General features: G+C 31.4%; 2 protein-coding genes across 3 annotated transcripts; one reads left to right on the forward strand and one right to left on the reverse strand.

The window, feature by feature from the left end:
• The first annotated feature begins 8,506 nt into the window (after window positions 1-8,506).
• LOC120202041 (adenylosuccinate synthetase 2, chloroplastic-like) lies at window positions 8,507-11,490 on the forward strand. The gene is made up of 4 exons (XM_039202529.1): window positions 8,507-8,836; window positions 9,275-9,967; window positions 10,157-10,468; window positions 11,124-11,490. Exons 1-4 carry the CDS (start codon window positions 8,543-8,545, stop codon window positions 11,292-11,294), a joined length of 1,470 nt encoding a protein of 489 aa, XP_039058460.1. The 5' UTR covers window positions 8,507-8,542; the 3' UTR covers window positions 11,295-11,490.
• Window positions 11,491-12,346: 856 nt separating this feature from the next.
• Window positions 12,347-16,172, reverse strand: LOC120202039. 2 transcript variants are annotated; one of them, XM_039202527.1, is made up of 7 exons: window positions 16,105-16,172; window positions 15,247-15,395; window positions 14,979-15,169; window positions 14,727-14,834; window positions 13,146-14,602; window positions 12,912-12,984; window positions 12,347-12,708 (listed from the first exon to the last, which is right to left on the reverse strand). In XM_039202527.1, exons 2-7 carry the CDS (start codon window positions 15,359-15,361, stop codon window positions 12,547-12,549), a joined length of 2,106 nt encoding a protein of 701 aa, XP_039058458.1. In that variant the 5' UTR covers window positions 15,362-15,395; window positions 16,105-16,172; the 3' UTR covers window positions 12,347-12,546. The 2 variants fall into 2 exon arrangements, with proteins under 2 accessions (XP_039058458.1, XP_039058459.1); XM_039202528.1 differs by lacking the exon at window positions 16,105-16,172 and adding an exon at window positions 16,048-16,064.
• Window positions 16,173-17,822: the final 1,650 nt, after the last annotated feature.

Genomic DNA, 17,822 nt, shown 5'->3' on the forward strand with positions numbered 1-17,822 from the left:
TTTCAAAATAATTTTACAAAGTATTTCGAACCGTTTCAAAGCCAAAACAATTCCAGAATGTCCAGAGGGAACCGATTCCCCCCAATGGGGTACCGATTCCCCCCTGAATGGTTTGGCTCCGAGAAAAACATAATGCTCGGAGGGAACTAATTCCCCCCTAAGAGGGTACCGATTCCCCCTGTTTAACGGTCAAAATATTTGAATTTTACACTCAGGGAACCGATTCTCCATAAGGGGGTACCGATTCCCCCCACGCTCCAAGCTGTTGTGTTAATGGTTTTCACACTTAAACGGCTCTATTGACTCCACTAATCATCTTCAACGTTCAGAATCAATTGAGGGAGTATTTAAACAAGTTATAAAGCCTTTGATCAACAAGAAATCATAGAGAAACAAGAGAGAAAGCATCAAACGCCAAGTTTGTGTAAATCAAGCCAATATTCTTTTCAATATTCATTTTGCTTTCAAGAACACCATTTGTGCTCATTTGTAATTATTTGTGAGTGTTCTTTTCTTGTTCTAGAATTGTACAAACATCTTACCTTGTGAGGTTTTCCTTTTAAGTTTGCAAATTTGTGTATTTCTCTTTGAAAAAGAGTGTGCTCAAGAATTTGGGCTATAATTCTTGAGGGAGTTGTAAGGTTACTCTTTGTCCTCAAAAGAAAGAACAAATTAGTGAATTTGTTGGAAAATCCTTAGTGTGGATAGCTAAGGTAGTGGACGTAGACTTTGGTTGAGAAAGTCAAACCACTCTAAATTGTTGTGCAAATATTTTCAATTTTCTGCAAAAGCTTCCACCAAAATTTTAATTTCCAATTCACCCCCCCTCTTGGCCATTTCCATCAATCGATTAACTCAACACAAAGTAAGCATCATGGTGTAGCTAGGGGTCACTTAACATCACAAAACTCACACCTATATTTTCTTACCAAAGAACCTTAGGCGAAACCTGAGTCACATAGCATCAACATCTCCTTATACCTTTAGTTAGGTTCGAGTCGTGTAGCATCGGTACCTCGCTCGGCTAGTCTACTCCTTTAGAGTACTCGAGATATGCCCGGGTCACTTAGTATCTACACAACATCCAACTAGAATTTTAAAGTGTACAAGTACTAGATTGGATATATATATGGATAATCCTCATTTTACCACACAATCTTCATTCAAGTGACTCAGGTGTCCTCATCATTTACCGAGCATCATACAAAGGCATAAGTCTTTGGAATCTTACTTCATTAAGATCTTATGTTTTACACGATTCATTAAGATTTCCACTTGTAGGCTTGTTAAAAGGTTTCCCTCACCAAACCCCTCTGTTTTGTCTCTCTAATCCAAGTTAGGCTTATAGCCTAACATTTCACGATGGTACTGATACTCCTCTTTAGGTATCGGTACTCCCCTCCTCTGGTACCGATACTTCCCTGAGTATTGGTGCTAAAATTGCATTCGATGTTTTGAAAATTACCCTGGTACCGATACCTCTGCCTAAAAAACTTTGAACAAGTTTTCAATTATTAATACTAGGCCCCGAGTATCGATACCACCTGAGCAGTATCGATACTCTTCTCACAAACCCTTTTAATTTTTCCCTTTCATGATGGGCAGTATCGATATTATTCTTATAGTACCAATACCTCTACCCAGAAAACTCTGTTTCTCTCGTCAAAAACTCCTTAAATCACTTTTAAGGTGTCCCCAATGCACCCAAATGATACTTAAAGCTTATTTAGTGTTTAAGGAACATGAAAGGTCGTTACTTTACACATGAATAATAACAATTTTTCATTTTCATGCTTTAAACCCCCAAGTACACATAAATGAGTCATACATACATACATACATACAAGCATCACAACTGCACATGTTGATCAACAAGCATTAGATAAAGGATAAAAGTGTGTTACCTTACACCTAGGGGTTGGAGAAACAACTCAAGGCTTACCCAAGCACCACTTTCTCTTTTCCCTTGTTTTTGAAGCCTTCACCCACTTCTCTCACTAGAACAACAATAGAAATGAGTTATTAACTCATCTAGGAGCTTAAAAAAAGGCAAGAATGAGATTTCTAAAGCTTAGGAATGATTTAGAGCCTCCCACAAGCTCTAAAACACAAAACTCTTCCTAGACCCAACCATGACCAACTTATAAGGTTGTGAGCTCAAATAATAACTCTAAGGAAGAGGAATTCAAAACCTACTTGTAACACCCATAACCTGTATAATTACACCTATACAGATTATAGATGTCACCCGAATTTCGAAAACCATTTTCGCTTCAAAAGTGATTAAAATTAATTTACTTTAAAATGATAATTAATATTATAAAAATATCATTCCATATAATTGTATTTTTCGTTATAAAAAATTTAATTCAAAAGATTTTTTTATGAATAGTGATGAACAATACTGTGAACATTCATGAACAGTACTCGTGAACAGTGTACCGATGCACTGCTACAGTGATGTGAACAGTGCATCGATGCACCAAAAATTTGAACTTAAAATGTGTATCGATGCACTGCTACAGTAACTTCCAAAAATTACTTAAAACTTATAAAAATTAACCTTTCATCACTATCAAGTTACCAATTTGTTTCCAAATTAATTCAACAAAACAAATTTAACATTATCAAGTTACATGCCACTATCTAAATCAAATTCCATCATAGGATGTCTTACTGATATTGAAATATACTTCTCGATGCTTGATGTCACTTTGAACTCTTTATTCCACTACTGGCTTTTTACCTACGTGTGAAAATCATCACACGCTAAGTATATACTTAGTGAGGCAATTTAAAACAATAAACAGTGCAATACAATTCATGCATGAATATCAATACCAAAATCATATGCCATAAAATCATTTTACCAACATGTCTAATATTTTTCCATGATCAAAATGATATAAAATTTCTTATCATTTATCCGATAAGCTCGTAAGCTTATTTATCAATATACTTACCAATTATTCCATAAGCTCGTAAGCTTATTTTACCAATATATATGCCATTTTTCCATAGCTCATAAGCTTATTTGCACGGTTACCCTTTATTAACCAATAAATATAGTGTAATATAAACATGCAACTGCTATACTTTATGGCATGCCAACTATACCCTGTCCCTCAATGACTTACTTGGGCATATAGTCTATTTTATTTGATCCATCCATGGAAAAGTATATTATCAAATTTAACATTGGGCAGTTCATACCCGAAAACATTCATGGTAAAATATCACATTTTTTCATTATCAATGCATTTTGATTTCATACCATGACATTTCAGTGTCATGTCAAAGTTATAAAAATGACATATATCATGCTGATATAAACAAGGTCGACTTATCGCAAATCTTCCTGATAATGTATAAAACATCCATGTATAATTTCATGCATGTATTGCACTCACCTTGACACTTTATATCTTTCAAAATATGTGCCTCACTATTGTCCACAATATACCCTTTTTATATTTGACTTGCTTCAATCGCAAATCAATCATGATCTGTATAAATCACAAATTTATAACGATACATATGTTAGTATTGTAATAACATAAATATATCCCATAATAATTCCATAACATACTTCAAACTCATTTCCACCAAATAACTCAATACTTACTAATTCCTTTTAACATTGGAAACCCATTTTTTCAATTTACTCAAAATGGTCATTCACCATTTTATCACTTAGATTCTTAATACCAATAATTCCAGCATTAAAATATATTCTCATTCCAATGCTTTTACAAAAGCATAATTACATTTAAGTACACCAACTATACAATTGTAGTACTTAAATCACTAATATTTTCAAACATCCAAAATAGTCATTTTTCACATCTAACACTCATTTCAATTCCAAAACAACATTTTCCAACATAGTATATCAATTATACAACACTTACACAACAACCCATCAATTTTCCATAATTTACGAATTTATCCCCAACTTTTCAAAACTTACGAAATAGTCCCCAATTTTTCTAAAGCTTGTAGAATACTTCCTTCATCATTTCCAACCCATATATAAATTTTCCATAATTTTTCTTACTCAAACCATTCATGGCCGAAATTTAAAGAACAAATTCTAAAAAGATTAAACATGTTCTAATCATCTCTCATGCTTGAATATGAATCTATAACATGTAAATCATCAAGATTTATCATCAATTTCATGAATCATATCATGAACATAAACCCTTAGGTTTGGGATCTTTGAAATTCATCAAGATTAGAAAGCAATATTGATACCAAATGATAGTGTTTTTCGCTTAGATCACTTTCCTATCTCACGACATAACTCCAATTCCAAAGGAATTAGCTCAAAAATTGAAAATAAAATATTTTCCTTACCTTGAAAGCTTTCTCACGTCCATGGAGAAGAGAATAACACTTTGGCATGATATGTTTGATTGATATCATGATTATCATCCTTTAATTTATCATTTAATGAATATTAAATTCATTAAATTGGTTAAACACCAATTTAACATTAATAAAACTTTATAATTACCATTAAACCAAGATACATATCCTTATCATCTTCAAAATCAGATAAATAGCAGCCTTGTCATCTTTTAATAGTCATAGATGAACAAATTAGTTTTCCACTTTACCGTTTTTCCCTTGCAATTTCCAAAAATTGCAATTCAGTCACTTTAATCAAACAATTCAAATTAAACATGAAATTAAACCATTAAATATTATTTTCCAACATTTTAAAAATGTGAAAATAATATTTTTATTTACTTAATTTCGTGACCCATATGTAACTTTTTTAAATTACATTTTGGTCCCTTAACCTTTCAAAGTTTATACTTTAGTCACCAAACTTTACTAAATTTATAATATGGACACTAAATAAATCCATTTATGAAATAAAATTCTTTTTGGGAAAATCACCACTTAATTCCCTAAACCTTTTCCCAATTTTCTACTTTGACCATCAAACTTTCCAAATTTACATTTTGGTTATTATCTAAATTTTTGGGGTGTTACACTACTTCACCAATCCGATCTAGAAAGAATGAACTACAAAAATGTCTCCTTTACTAGTTCCCACTTGAGAGAAAATGAAGCAGAAGAAGGATGGAAAAAATAAAAAATAAGAAAGAAGAAAAGGAGGAAGCCTGTCACATTTACATCATCCATTTTAATGAGAAATCACCTTTGAAAAATTTTAGGGGTTAAATGCTCTTTTGGTCATTTCTTCTCTAACCTCATTTAAAAAATAGAATTTTTTAAACCATAATGGGCTCAATCAAGCCCAATTCACTTCATACTTGGGTTAAGGCTTCTCACATGCTAATGGGTCTATATAACTCTCTCTCTAGGGTTAACTTGAAATTTCTAACCCCAAATTTAGGGTTTTATATTATTCATTAAATGAGTCAAAGGTGAGTTAACTTTTATCTTTTATGGTCAATCTATCAAGTAAGTTAGTCTAACATGTCACATTAATCTTTTATTATTGAGTGACGATTATGAACGACTCAGTGATTGATTTGTTATAAAACAATAAAGTTAGTGATTATTTCATTAGTTTTTAAATTTTGATGTTGGAAAAAAATTATTCATACCTCAGTGATCATTTATATAGTTTATCTTATAAAATATAGAGTAAATTATACTAAATATCTCTAAATTGTATATGTTAACTAATTTATACTATTGAATTTTTAATTTTTTTCCAATTATAGCAGTAAACTTTGGCTTCTTCAATTTTGTCTCTACATCATTCGATCACTAGTGGTATAGTGATGTGGCGAACGATTACCACAGTAATCACCTCACTAAAGTGATGTCATTTGGTGCGACTATTTTTATACTAAAAAAACCTCGTTTTACTTGAGAAAAAAAATTAAAATACTATATTTGAAAGATTCAAACTCCATACCTTAGAAAACAAAAGATAAAATTTAACCAATAAATCAACTTATTTTTTATATTCTTATAAAAAATAATATGCATACAATATAATTAAAACTATTTATAATTTATTTTTAAAACTAAAATATTTCTTATAATATAAATATGTTATAAATAATATTAATACATTAATATATATTAATTTTATATAATAAATAATATAAATATATTAGATAATATTATAAATAATATTAATATATAAAAACAATATTTTGTGAAAACTACTTCAGAATCTAGATACCACTAAACTTTGTCTATTATTTATTTATATCATTATTATGCTTTTATTTTTATCAATTATAGTAATAAATTTTAGTTTTACATTTAATAATATCACTTTGCCTTTAAGTTACTAAGAGAACGATGACATGACTAATAGTTATTAACATGACATATCACACGAAAATAACGTTGTTCTCTTGCAATTGTTCTAATATTTAAAAAGACATCATTTTACCAACTGAACTTTATAAGAATATCGATTTTGTCACCTAATTTTTAAATAATTTAGTTTTTGTCATGATGCTTTTCTATCATCGTCGACAACCAATCATCATCTGTTACTAATTGTCTTTCTTGGTAAAATCGATACTAAAATATTAATATTTCATTCTTCATTTTTTTTCATATGATTAACTTTTCATAAATATCACTCAAAAATCGATTGGGGTGACGTAGAAACTTTACACTAAGTACACATGTACGATGCAAAACACTATCAAAACAGACATATGATCCAACGACTCATAATGTACGAGATCATCTTGTACAGGACGTGCTGGTACCATCATGAAATCTCAAAGGTCCATCGCGATACAATGAATGTATCGTCACCTCCCCAGGGCACCGCCAGTCGGAGGACCTCATAAAGCAAACAAAGGCCTATTTTCTTTTTTCTAATAAAACAAGACTTTGTTCACATAAAGCTTTTCTAGCATTTTCTTCTTCATATAATTAACTCTACAAAGCCTTTCCAAGCCTCTGGTTTTCGACCCATGACTTTTTGGTTGGGTCAACGACATCCACTTGTTGTAAGGGAATGCGTATGAGAAAATTAAAGTTTAATCCAATTCATGAATGAATTATTTTAAATCAAAAGTTTGTTTGTTTCTTTGATTTTTCAAAAAATGTTTTTTTCCATTTTTCATTGTTTGGTTGGCAGAAAACAGATGATCAATGTAATTCATTTATTGATCAACTGATTTTGCTTTACATTTTCTAGAAAATGAATTACGGTCTGATTTTTCGTAGGTCGTTTTATAAATTTTTTACTTCAAAGCATAAACACTCAAAACATTATTATTTTATATATTTAATATTAATATATTATTTTATTATCATTTTAATAAAAATATTACTTATTAAATTATATTTATTGATAATTTTAATAATATAATATAATATTTTATTTTTATAATTAAATTAATTAATATATAATATTATACTTTTATTTTAATAATATAAAATAAATTATTAATTTCATAAAAATAATATTATTAAATATTTAAAATATACTCTTTAAAATATAATTTAATATTCTTAGTTTAATATTATATTTTTTTATATTTTAATAATATTATTATTTTAATAAGTAATTAATATAATTAATAATGTATTATTTTTATTTTAATAAATAACTAATATAAATTATAATAGTTTTATTTTAATAAAATATAATAAACTTAATATTATTTATAAAATTATAGTTATAATATTTTAATAATAATATTGACATAAACAATATTCAATAAATTATTCTAATAATCTAAAAATGTTATTAATATTTTTAATAAATAATATTATTTATTTTATTTGATGTTTATATTTAAAAAAATTATCAAACAATAGAAAATGAATTATACAATATCATCTAAACACCGTAAAATAAATTTCAAAAAATAATTTTTTGAAAATATAATTCATTTTGCATAATTCATGTTATGAAATCTATTTTTGGTAAAAGATATTAAGATTTAGTTAATAAAATATATAAATGTTAAAGTTAAAGTTAAAATTATTATTATTCTTATTAAATTTTAACAATAAATAATTAAAATAGAAATAAAATTAATCGATAGATATAATATAAATAAATAACTAAATAACAAAAAAAATTAAATATTAAATATAATTAAAAATAATTAGGATAAACTACACATTTAGTATCCTAACTATTATTTTTGTCTTGTTTCGATCATCCAATAATTTTTTATTTCTAAATCATACCTAACGTTACGTTACATTTTAGTTTTATTTTGGTAACTTACTGATTAAAATTAATAGAACTATTGATGTATCACAATAAGGTAACGCCACATAATCATTAATTTTTATAAAAATACCACATCATTAGTTCTATTATTTTTTAATGATGAATAATCAAAATAAACTAAAATGCAACATTAGTTGTGATTTTGAAAAAATAATAATAGTTAAGTGACCAAAAGAGAATAAAAGTAGTAGTTAGGGTACTAAACATGTAGTTTAGCAAACTAATTAATTGTCTAAAGCGGAAACTATAGAATAGAATAAATAGGTGACCATATTTATGATCCATTTGGTGATAAAAAGACATTGCTCTCTTCTTTTCTCTTTGCTCGATTTCACGATGAACTGCTCATCTCTCGTACTCGATCCCAGCCCAGTCGCCACCTCCAGATGGGGCTATCGGAGCCGCAGTCTCCATTTTCAGCACCACCGACGGAACTTCGTTGTCTGCTCGCTGAAGCCCGCCGCCCCTTCTTCTTTGAGCGTGGCCGAGTCAGCCGCCAGCGAGTCCGTCAGTCGAATCGGGTCGCTGAGTCAGGTATCCGGCGTGCTGGGATCTCAGTGGGGTGATGAAGGCAAAGGCAAGCTTGTCGATATCTTGGCCGAGCACTTTGACATTGTTGCTCGCTGCCAGGTACTACTCCTATGCCTGTTTTATCTTTGTTATTACTTAGTTTTCAAAAGGTACTTTCTTATTGATACTACAAAACAATCAGTTTTGGAGATATTGATGATTTCTCACTCACAGAAAGGTTATATCAGAATTGATGTGCAAATTAAGTCATTTTGTTAGTTTCTAACCAATAAATTATTATTTTGCTGCTACATTTTAGAAAAAGAATTATAGAAAGGAAGTTGAAAGATAAAGGATGCGGGACAGAGCCCTTGTTTAACATATTTTAGTTTGATTTAGAAAATTCCAAATTTTTTGTATTTTTAAGGAAAAAAGGGCAACTCTCTTTGTTATTGTATGAAATTTGATACTTAGAGAACAGCTTAAAAATGAGGTTAAAATTCGATCTCTACAATCTTCGATCTCTTAGTGTTGGACTTCTTTTCTTCCTGATTTCAGGGTGGAGCTAACGCTGGACATACAATCTACAATTCAGTGGGGAAGAAGTTTTCCCTTCACCTTGTTCCTTCTGGCATCCTTAACGAGGAGACTCTGTGTGTGATTGGAAATGGAGTAGTGGTACATTTGCCTGGTCTATTTAAAGAAATTGATGGGTTGGAAGTTAATGGGGTTAACTGCAAAGGAAGGATCTTGGTATCCGATCGTGCTCATCTGCTATTTGATTTTCATCAAGTAGTTGATGGTTTAAGGGAAGCTGAGCTTAACAAGTCATTTATTGGCACAACTAGAAGAGGGATTGGGCCTTGTTACGCTAGCAAGATGAACAGGAATGGCATTAGAGTAAGTGACTTGAGGCACATGGATACCTTCCCCCAGAAGCTTCATAATTTATTGTCTGATGCGAATTCAAGGTTTCCAGATTTTAACTACACCCAAGAAATGCTCAGGGAAGAGGTTGAAAATTACAAGAGATATGCTGAGAGGTTGGAGCCTTTCATTGCTGATACTGTGCAAGTGATGAATGAATCAATTGCACTAAAGAAGAAGATATTGGTGGAAGGTGGCCAGGCTACCATGCTCGACATTGATTTTGGTACTTATCCCTTTGTAACTTCGTCAAGCCCATCAGCTGGTGGAATCTGCACTGGGCTTGGTATTGCTCCTAGAGTTGTGGGTGATCTAATTGGAGTTGTAAGTGAATATTCTTTTTGATTATTTTTCTTGGTGTTTTTATTTTTGGTCATAGAATTGATTTGTTGTGTGGTTGTGGTACAAAGTACAGGCAGACAAAATCTAATGGTTCAAAAGAAGTTTTTGGTTTTAATGCTCAAAATAGGTTTAGAATTTCAACCACTTTCCTTTGTTAAACACAATGTGCAGGTGAAAGCATATACCACAAGAGTTGGTTCTGGTCCTTTCCCAACCGAAATCCTGGGTCAAGGCGGAGATATCCTCAGGTTTGCAGGGCAGGAATTTGGCACCACAACTGGCCGCCCTCGTCGTTGTGGTTGGCTTGATATAGTTTCTCTTAAGTTCTGTTGTCAAATTAATGGCTTTTCTTCTCTAAATCTCACCAAATTGGATGTTTTGTCTGATCTTCCTGAAATCAAATTGGGTGTTGCTTATAAACAAGCTGATGGTACACCAGTGCAATCATTCCCAGCTGATCTTCAGCTTCTTGAGCAGTTGAAGGTTGGTGAACTTTTAACTAACACTCGTTAGATATATTACTTATCTATATATGAAAATTTATTTTCACTTTTACAAACATGCTTTTCGGAACTGGGGTGGCCTGATGGTCGAACAAGTTGTCCTGGGACTTAACTCTGGTTGGATCTATGATGTTTAGTTCAAGCAAGTAAACCACTGTTACCTATGTTAATCTGCTAGTTTTTAAAGAACCTGTGACCCTGTCAGACTTTGTTGTCTCAGATGTGTTTGATATAGATAGCTTAAAATGATGTTCAACTAACTAAATTGTTCTTTCATTTCAACCCTCAAAGCATGGATTTAGGGAAAGGGGGATCTTAATATGAAATTGTGAATTAGAAAACGTAGCAATCAAAGAAGAATCACATGATATGCCACTCGAGCTGCAAAGAAAACATGTGTTGATTTCTCATTCTGCTTTGAGCTTTCCCTTATTTCATGCAATTTTGATCGTTTTGCATGTGATAGAGGTAGCACTACTAATGAACATGACAATATATGTTGCACGATGCTCAGAAGGCCTAACGTTGAGTGTTTGATGCATTAGCAATTAGTAGTACGCGGACATGTTTGATACTTATGTAACTGTTACGGAGGCACTGTGTAATTCATTTCCTTTCCTTTCCTCTGTGTTTAGGTTGAATACGAAGTTTTGCCTGGATGGCAGTCTGATATTTCTTCTATCAGAAACTATTCAGATCTTCCAAAAGCCGCACGGCAATATGTTGAGAGGATAGAGGAACTTGTTGGTGTGCCTATCCATTACATCGGCATCGGACCTGGTCGTGATGCTCTCATATACAAATAATTGACCATTTTTCGTACTTGTGCTATTGCTAGTTGATTTTATATTTCCTGCAAGCAGGCAGAACAATACTTGTAGTGCGCTGGAAAGAATTTGAAACGGTGGGGCAATTTTTGGGACCAAAATTAGGTAAATACATGAATGTGCTGTAACAACATAACAAATATTTGGAATGGGGGATTTCGATCTCTGTAAGAAATGAATGTCCAATCTGCTTGATATCATCATAAGTTGTGTTTGAAATGTCTTTTGCACAACTTATGGTTTTCTTTGCAGTTTATCCCATGCAAGAAGAAGCAGAACACTATGTTGGTCAGTTCTACACAAACTCAAATTCAAAACACTTGATTTGTGTCGATTGAACGTGTATGTGGATCATCCAATGTTAAACTATTTAGAAGTTTTAAATTAATATATATATGTGTGTGTTATCAATATATATATATATATATGATGTGAAATCTTAACGAATAATTACAACTTATTTTTAAAAGTATCCATTTTTACCAGACGCGTCATTAATCTTAATCTAGTTATTATCAAAGGTAGTAAAACTGGAGTGTTTTTTTTTATGTTTTTATTTCTTTTCAGTGATGGGTTTTATGAGACACCGAAGAAGTGCATTTTGAGACAAGTAGAGCTTAGTCATGTCGGCTTCCAATGAATGAAAACACCCTTCACCTGAAATTTTCAATTGTGATTTTCCAAAACAAATGATAAATATCTCACTTCCAACATTAACCCAAACAATCAAATTTAAACCAAAACCCCCCAGCAGACAAGAATACCAGAAAAAATTTTAAGTTTTTACTAGAAACAAGTTTAGAATGACCGAAATTGAATTTGTATACAAAATTGATTAAACACGGGAAAACCATGTAACACTTGGAATTAAAGCATTTAGCCTCCAAATCCCATTCTGAACATTTCCAGATAACCAAATGCAAGGGGAAAACACTGATCAAACATTTTAATCTATAAAAAGAAAGGGAATAGCAAGAGGATTAAACCATCAAAGGCGAAGTATATTACTGTTTGAGATACCCCAGTAATATAGATGGGTATTTTACACAAAACATCATTCGCTTCCCAAACAAACAAAACATTTCATTTCAGGGACATCAAACCTGCCACTCCCAACTTCCTAATTACCCTTAATACACTATTTGATAACAACTGAGGTACCTAACTCCCTTGGCTAAACTGAGAATTCAAAATGACATCATATTTCATGCGAAATCACTGCGCTGCGACATCATATCATTTGTTGCAGTTTCATACTACCCTTGCGCATGCTGTTCCACTTATTCTTAAGGTCTCTTGCAGTTTTATCCCTGGGAAACACTTTGGAACCAAACTCCAAAATTCTCTTCCATGGAATTGTTCCATCACCCTTTGTAAACTCCTCTACTCCCTTCTGCAAGTATATAATAGCCAAATTCAAATCTTACAATAAGTCATGAGTCGTGTATTACAAGCCACATTCTTGCTCAATTAACATTTCAGGAAGTACACCCCTGATCCCAGAATTTCTTAACACCGCTAAGCAAGGTTGTGGACTTTTCAAAGCTATCAACTCTTTATACCTACTATAAGTAATCAACGATAGGAAGTAATTACCCTGAGCATCCCTTCTTCAGCATTTGTCCATGGAATTATCTTTCTCTTCGATTGTCGGGTTGTAGGGAATAAGCTACAAATAACAAACTAGTTAAGATTTAATTCTCAATAAAATCAAAAGCCAACTCATTTCCTCTTTCACATGATATAATAAAACCATCGACAAGAGCATGTTAAAATTTTAAAAGCGATGTACAGGAAACAAGAATATCAATTTATGCAAAGAGAACTTACAACTTTGTCTGACTTTCTTTAGTGTTGCTAGATATTATAAACTTGTCATCTGCACCGATACATGACCCCTCTCCATCACTATTGACAAGCTCCTGACGCACATCTGTTGTCTCAGGCTTTACAGCTTCCTTTAAAATGTCATCTCTTTCAACTTCTACCTGATTTACAGGGTCAGTTTCAGTGTTTTCAGTGGTTGGATGATCATCACAGGATTTAAGCTTGGACTGGTGTTGGTGTTCACGCTCTCTCCCTAGATGTTCACTCTCTCGAATTCCTACAAGGCCTTCATTGCCATTTAATGTTGAATGACTCTGAAACCTCCTTCGTTCCTGAGCAAGTTTTCCTATAATCCCCATAAATGCAACTAGGTTCTTCCTTGCCAAGATGATCTTGTCCTTAGCTTTTAGGTACTTTGAGATGGAAACAGAATATACACAAAAAGGGCAAAGAAAGTTGCCCTTATCATCAAATCTTGCAGCATAATTCAAGCAACTCTCATGAACCACAAGTGGACAACGACTACCACTGCACACCAAAACGTTACCATTTTGGTTACACTTGACACAAGACCTCTGTTCTGTCCAGCCAACTTTTTGTACCGGATCTTGACTTGGTATGCGATGTGAACTCAAGAAATGGTTCTTTTTCAAGGCATTATTAAGGATCTCATCTTCAAATTCAAATATTTCTTCCGGACAAGGATGAACAATGTCAGCTTTTTCCAGATTATTATCAATATTTTTTTGCAATCCATCAGCAGAGATTGAATTTGGGGTACTTAATGTAAAATCTTGATCAATATCTACACCCACATCACCACCAGGACCCTTTTGCAGTGCACCATTTTCAACGAGATTGGATTCATCAGTCGCAACATTTTGGCAAGTTATATCTCCATACTTGTGCTCAATCATCACATAAGCATCATCATTTTGAACGTTTTCCATCTGATTGTCCAGCAGTTCTACACGACCAACAGCATCAATTGGCCCATGGGTCCTTGAGGCAACCCATAAATCTTTATCACCCACACCTATCTGAGAATCTTTCCCCAAGTTATTAGCTTCTATTTCAGTAACTTTCATGATCCTTTGAGATTCATCTTCCAACTCTTCAGAATCAGCATGCAAGTGAACTGGAAGCTCTTCAACAGACTGAATAGTACAAGAGGGAGTAGCATCCTGCTTGGACTTTTTAGCATTTAATTGAAGATAATTATGCAGACTACCATGGTTAATACTGACAACTCCCATTGGATTTCCAGCAACCAAGTCATCTCTACACCTCTTAGAGGGTAATAAATCTTTTCCAAGCAACAATTCATTATAGTTTTCATTAATTTGAGGAATCAAGTTACCCTCTTGGTTACCGTTTTTATCATCATCATCAGACCATGAAGGAGGGCCATTTTCATCACAACCAGTAACAGGATCGTCCTCCAAAATAGAATCTTTCAACTGTTCCAAAAAAGGGTCAATAAGAAACAATATACAGATAAAACGTGGTTGCAAAAAATGCAAAAGGATTGAAGCCTAATGCCAATTATCACATCTTTGCAGCAGGAGAAAAATCCAATTTTACCTTTTCTAATGAACATTGAGGTAGGGTGTCTCTTTTATGCTTAATAAAGGAGTGGCCATCCCATCTTGAAAGCTCGGGTGCGGCTCTTTTTAGATTTTGAAATGGAACCTGATAAAGAAAGATATGCTTATAATTGACAATGCAGGCACTTCAACTAGCAAGATTTTATGAAGAGTCAAAAAAGGTTTTTCTATCGAAACAACATAAATTTATAGAGCAATGCCGAAAGTAGAATGTATGTTTATACTTTACCTCCTCCATAATTTGGTTAAGAACAGCATCACAGCTCAGCGAAGGAGGAAAAGTGGCTCTTGAAACAGGAGGAACGACATTTCCATGACTGTTTTCAGGACCAAATAACTCCTCCAAACATTTTAAAGCAACCCTCTCATTCGTATTTTCATTGAAATTCTCTGGTGCTACAGGAGATGTTTCAATCAGACCTGATAGAACAGAGAATAGTTAAAACACCCAAAATAATAATGATAACAAACACCAAGTGATACGTATTTGTCCATACTGGTTATAATGGAAGTATCTATCTCGGGGAAGCTTGATAAATACTCAATGATCCACTGCCATAAAACCGGAGGACCAGAAGAACTATGGCCAGAGATCGGACCTAGTCGGTCCATGAGAACGCTCTAGTTAAAGAGTTAATCACTTGATCTACATGTTACGAACACAAGAGTTTCATAAGTTTGAAGCCTTTCAAGAAATAAAAGTCTACATATAACAAACAATAAAACAAAAAAAAAAACTTAAATATAACATCATTCAAGCGCAAGAAAATCGTTTTTTTTAGCTACATTAGACTAATCTTGCAATCTCATGAGCAATGAAACACAACAAGAAACGGAACATAAATTTAGTAACCAACTAAACAAATCTAAAACTAATTGCAGAGGAAAAAAAATCTCAAGATTTCATGAAAGATCTTTCAACAACCTAGTGCTAGAGTAATAGTTTTTCTCCGTGGATAAATGAACTAAAAAGACCGAAATATCAAAGCTAAACCCATTTAAGAAAAACCCTAGTCGCTAAGAAACTTTAAAAGAAAAGAAAAAAGTTGGGTAACCCTAAAAATAGAGCATTCAAAAACCAACTGAAAGGACGACCGGAAAAGCCAAACCCACAAACTTTTTGTTCTTAAAAATCCTGGTCCCTTGAACTAAGAATGTTAAAAACTAGAAAGTAGGGGGTCAAAAAAATAAAATTACTTGATCAAAAATCGAAAAAGAAGGGGGGAATACGAAACAAAAACACAATAAATTAGCCATTTCTTTATTCTTGAAAAATAAAACGAATCAAGAGGTCCTACTCCTATCGGATATGCGTTCGTAAAAATCAGGTTTCTTATGAATACAAAGCTAAGAACCTTCAAGAAACGCTTGAAATTCCTTTAAGCAATACAGAAATAAAAACGGGAGGGAACAATCAATTTTATAGTGGCAGCCCTTTTTTTTGGGAGTTAAAATAATAGAATGGTAATTATCCTTATCATTTTATAATAAATCCATCATTTAATATTTATTAATCAAAAATAAATTATTAATGAGAATTTAAAGAACGACAAATTAATATAAGGCTAAAATACGGTATAATCAAAATTTTATAAAATTTCTTAACAAAATTGGTTTAACAAGACTGAAAATGTTAATTTATTTGTAATATATTACGTTATAATTATTTTAAAATAACTTAAAATGGTATAACTGATAAACTTATCTTATTGGTTAAAAGAGAAACAAGAAAAGTTATCATTGCAGTAACATAATAGATTATACATAAAATGTTATAAACAGTAAAAAATTAAGTTATAAACAATAAATGTTATGAATATTATTAACATTTTAAGTTGCGCCTAAAACGTTACCAAAGTTTAAGTTGTTATGACCTTACATTACTATGATAAGATAACAAGTTAAAAACTGAAAATATTATGAATATATATAAGAAATACAGGCACGCCTAAAAATGTCATGGTTCACTAAAAATAGGTTACAATCTGAAATGTTAATTTTTTTATTAATAAAATATGTTACGCTCAAGAATGTCATGATTCACTAATAAATATGTTTTGATCTGAAATGTTAATATTTTTATTAATAAAGTGAGGTGCACCCAAGAATATCATGGTTCACTAAGAAATGGGTTACGATCTAAAATGTTAATATTTTTATTAATAAAATGAGTTGCACAAAAAAATGTCACTGTTTACTAAGAAATAGGTTGTAAATTGGAATGTTAATATTTTTATTAATAAAATGGGTTGAGCCCAAAAATATTATGGTTCACTAAGAAATAGATTGCGATAAAGAATGTTAATATTTGTATTAATAAAATAGTTTGCACAAAAGAATATTATGATTCACTAAAAAAGCAAGTCGCAATTTTAAATGTTACTTTTTCTATTATAAAAAATTTCAAAAAAATATCGATACTTTCGAATTTAAAGAAAAATATGAAAATGAGAAGACTGCAAAGTATTGATATTTTATATTTTGATCTTTTTATCAAGTTTTTGAATTTTTAAAAGCATCAATCATTACTTCTTAAGTATCGATATTTTAAATTTTGATCTTATCTTCGACTTTTTTAATATTTACAAGTATTGGTTATAAATATTAAGTATCAATATTTTAATTTTTGAATTTTTTTTGCATAACTTGTTTTATTAATAAAAGTATTATCACAACCTATTTCTTAGTGAATTATGATATTTTTTTAGCACAACCTACTTTATTAAAATACATTAATATTACATTACAGATTGCAACCTAATTTCTTAGTGAACCATAATATTCTTGGACACAACCTATTTTATTAATAAAAATATTAACATTACAAATCACAACTTGTTTCTTAGTGAACCATGACACAATTAACTAGAATTATATTTTTTTATATATATTCATAATATTTTTAGCTTTTAATTTATATTTTATCGTGGAAAATTATAATGCTCCATTAGCTTAAACTCAAATAACATTTTAAGCGCAACTTAAAATATTAATAATATACATAACATTTACCGTTTATAACTCATTTTATTACATTGTATCACATTTACCGTTACTCCAACTGATAATTTTT

This window comes from Hibiscus syriacus, unplaced genomic scaffold (genome assembly GCF_006381635.1).
Source record: "Hibiscus syriacus cultivar Baekdansim isolate YM2019G1 unplaced genomic scaffold, ASM638163v2 tig00008145_pilon, whole genome shotgun sequence".
NCBI lineage: Eukaryota > Viridiplantae > Streptophyta > Magnoliopsida > Malvales > Malvaceae > Hibiscus > Hibiscus syriacus.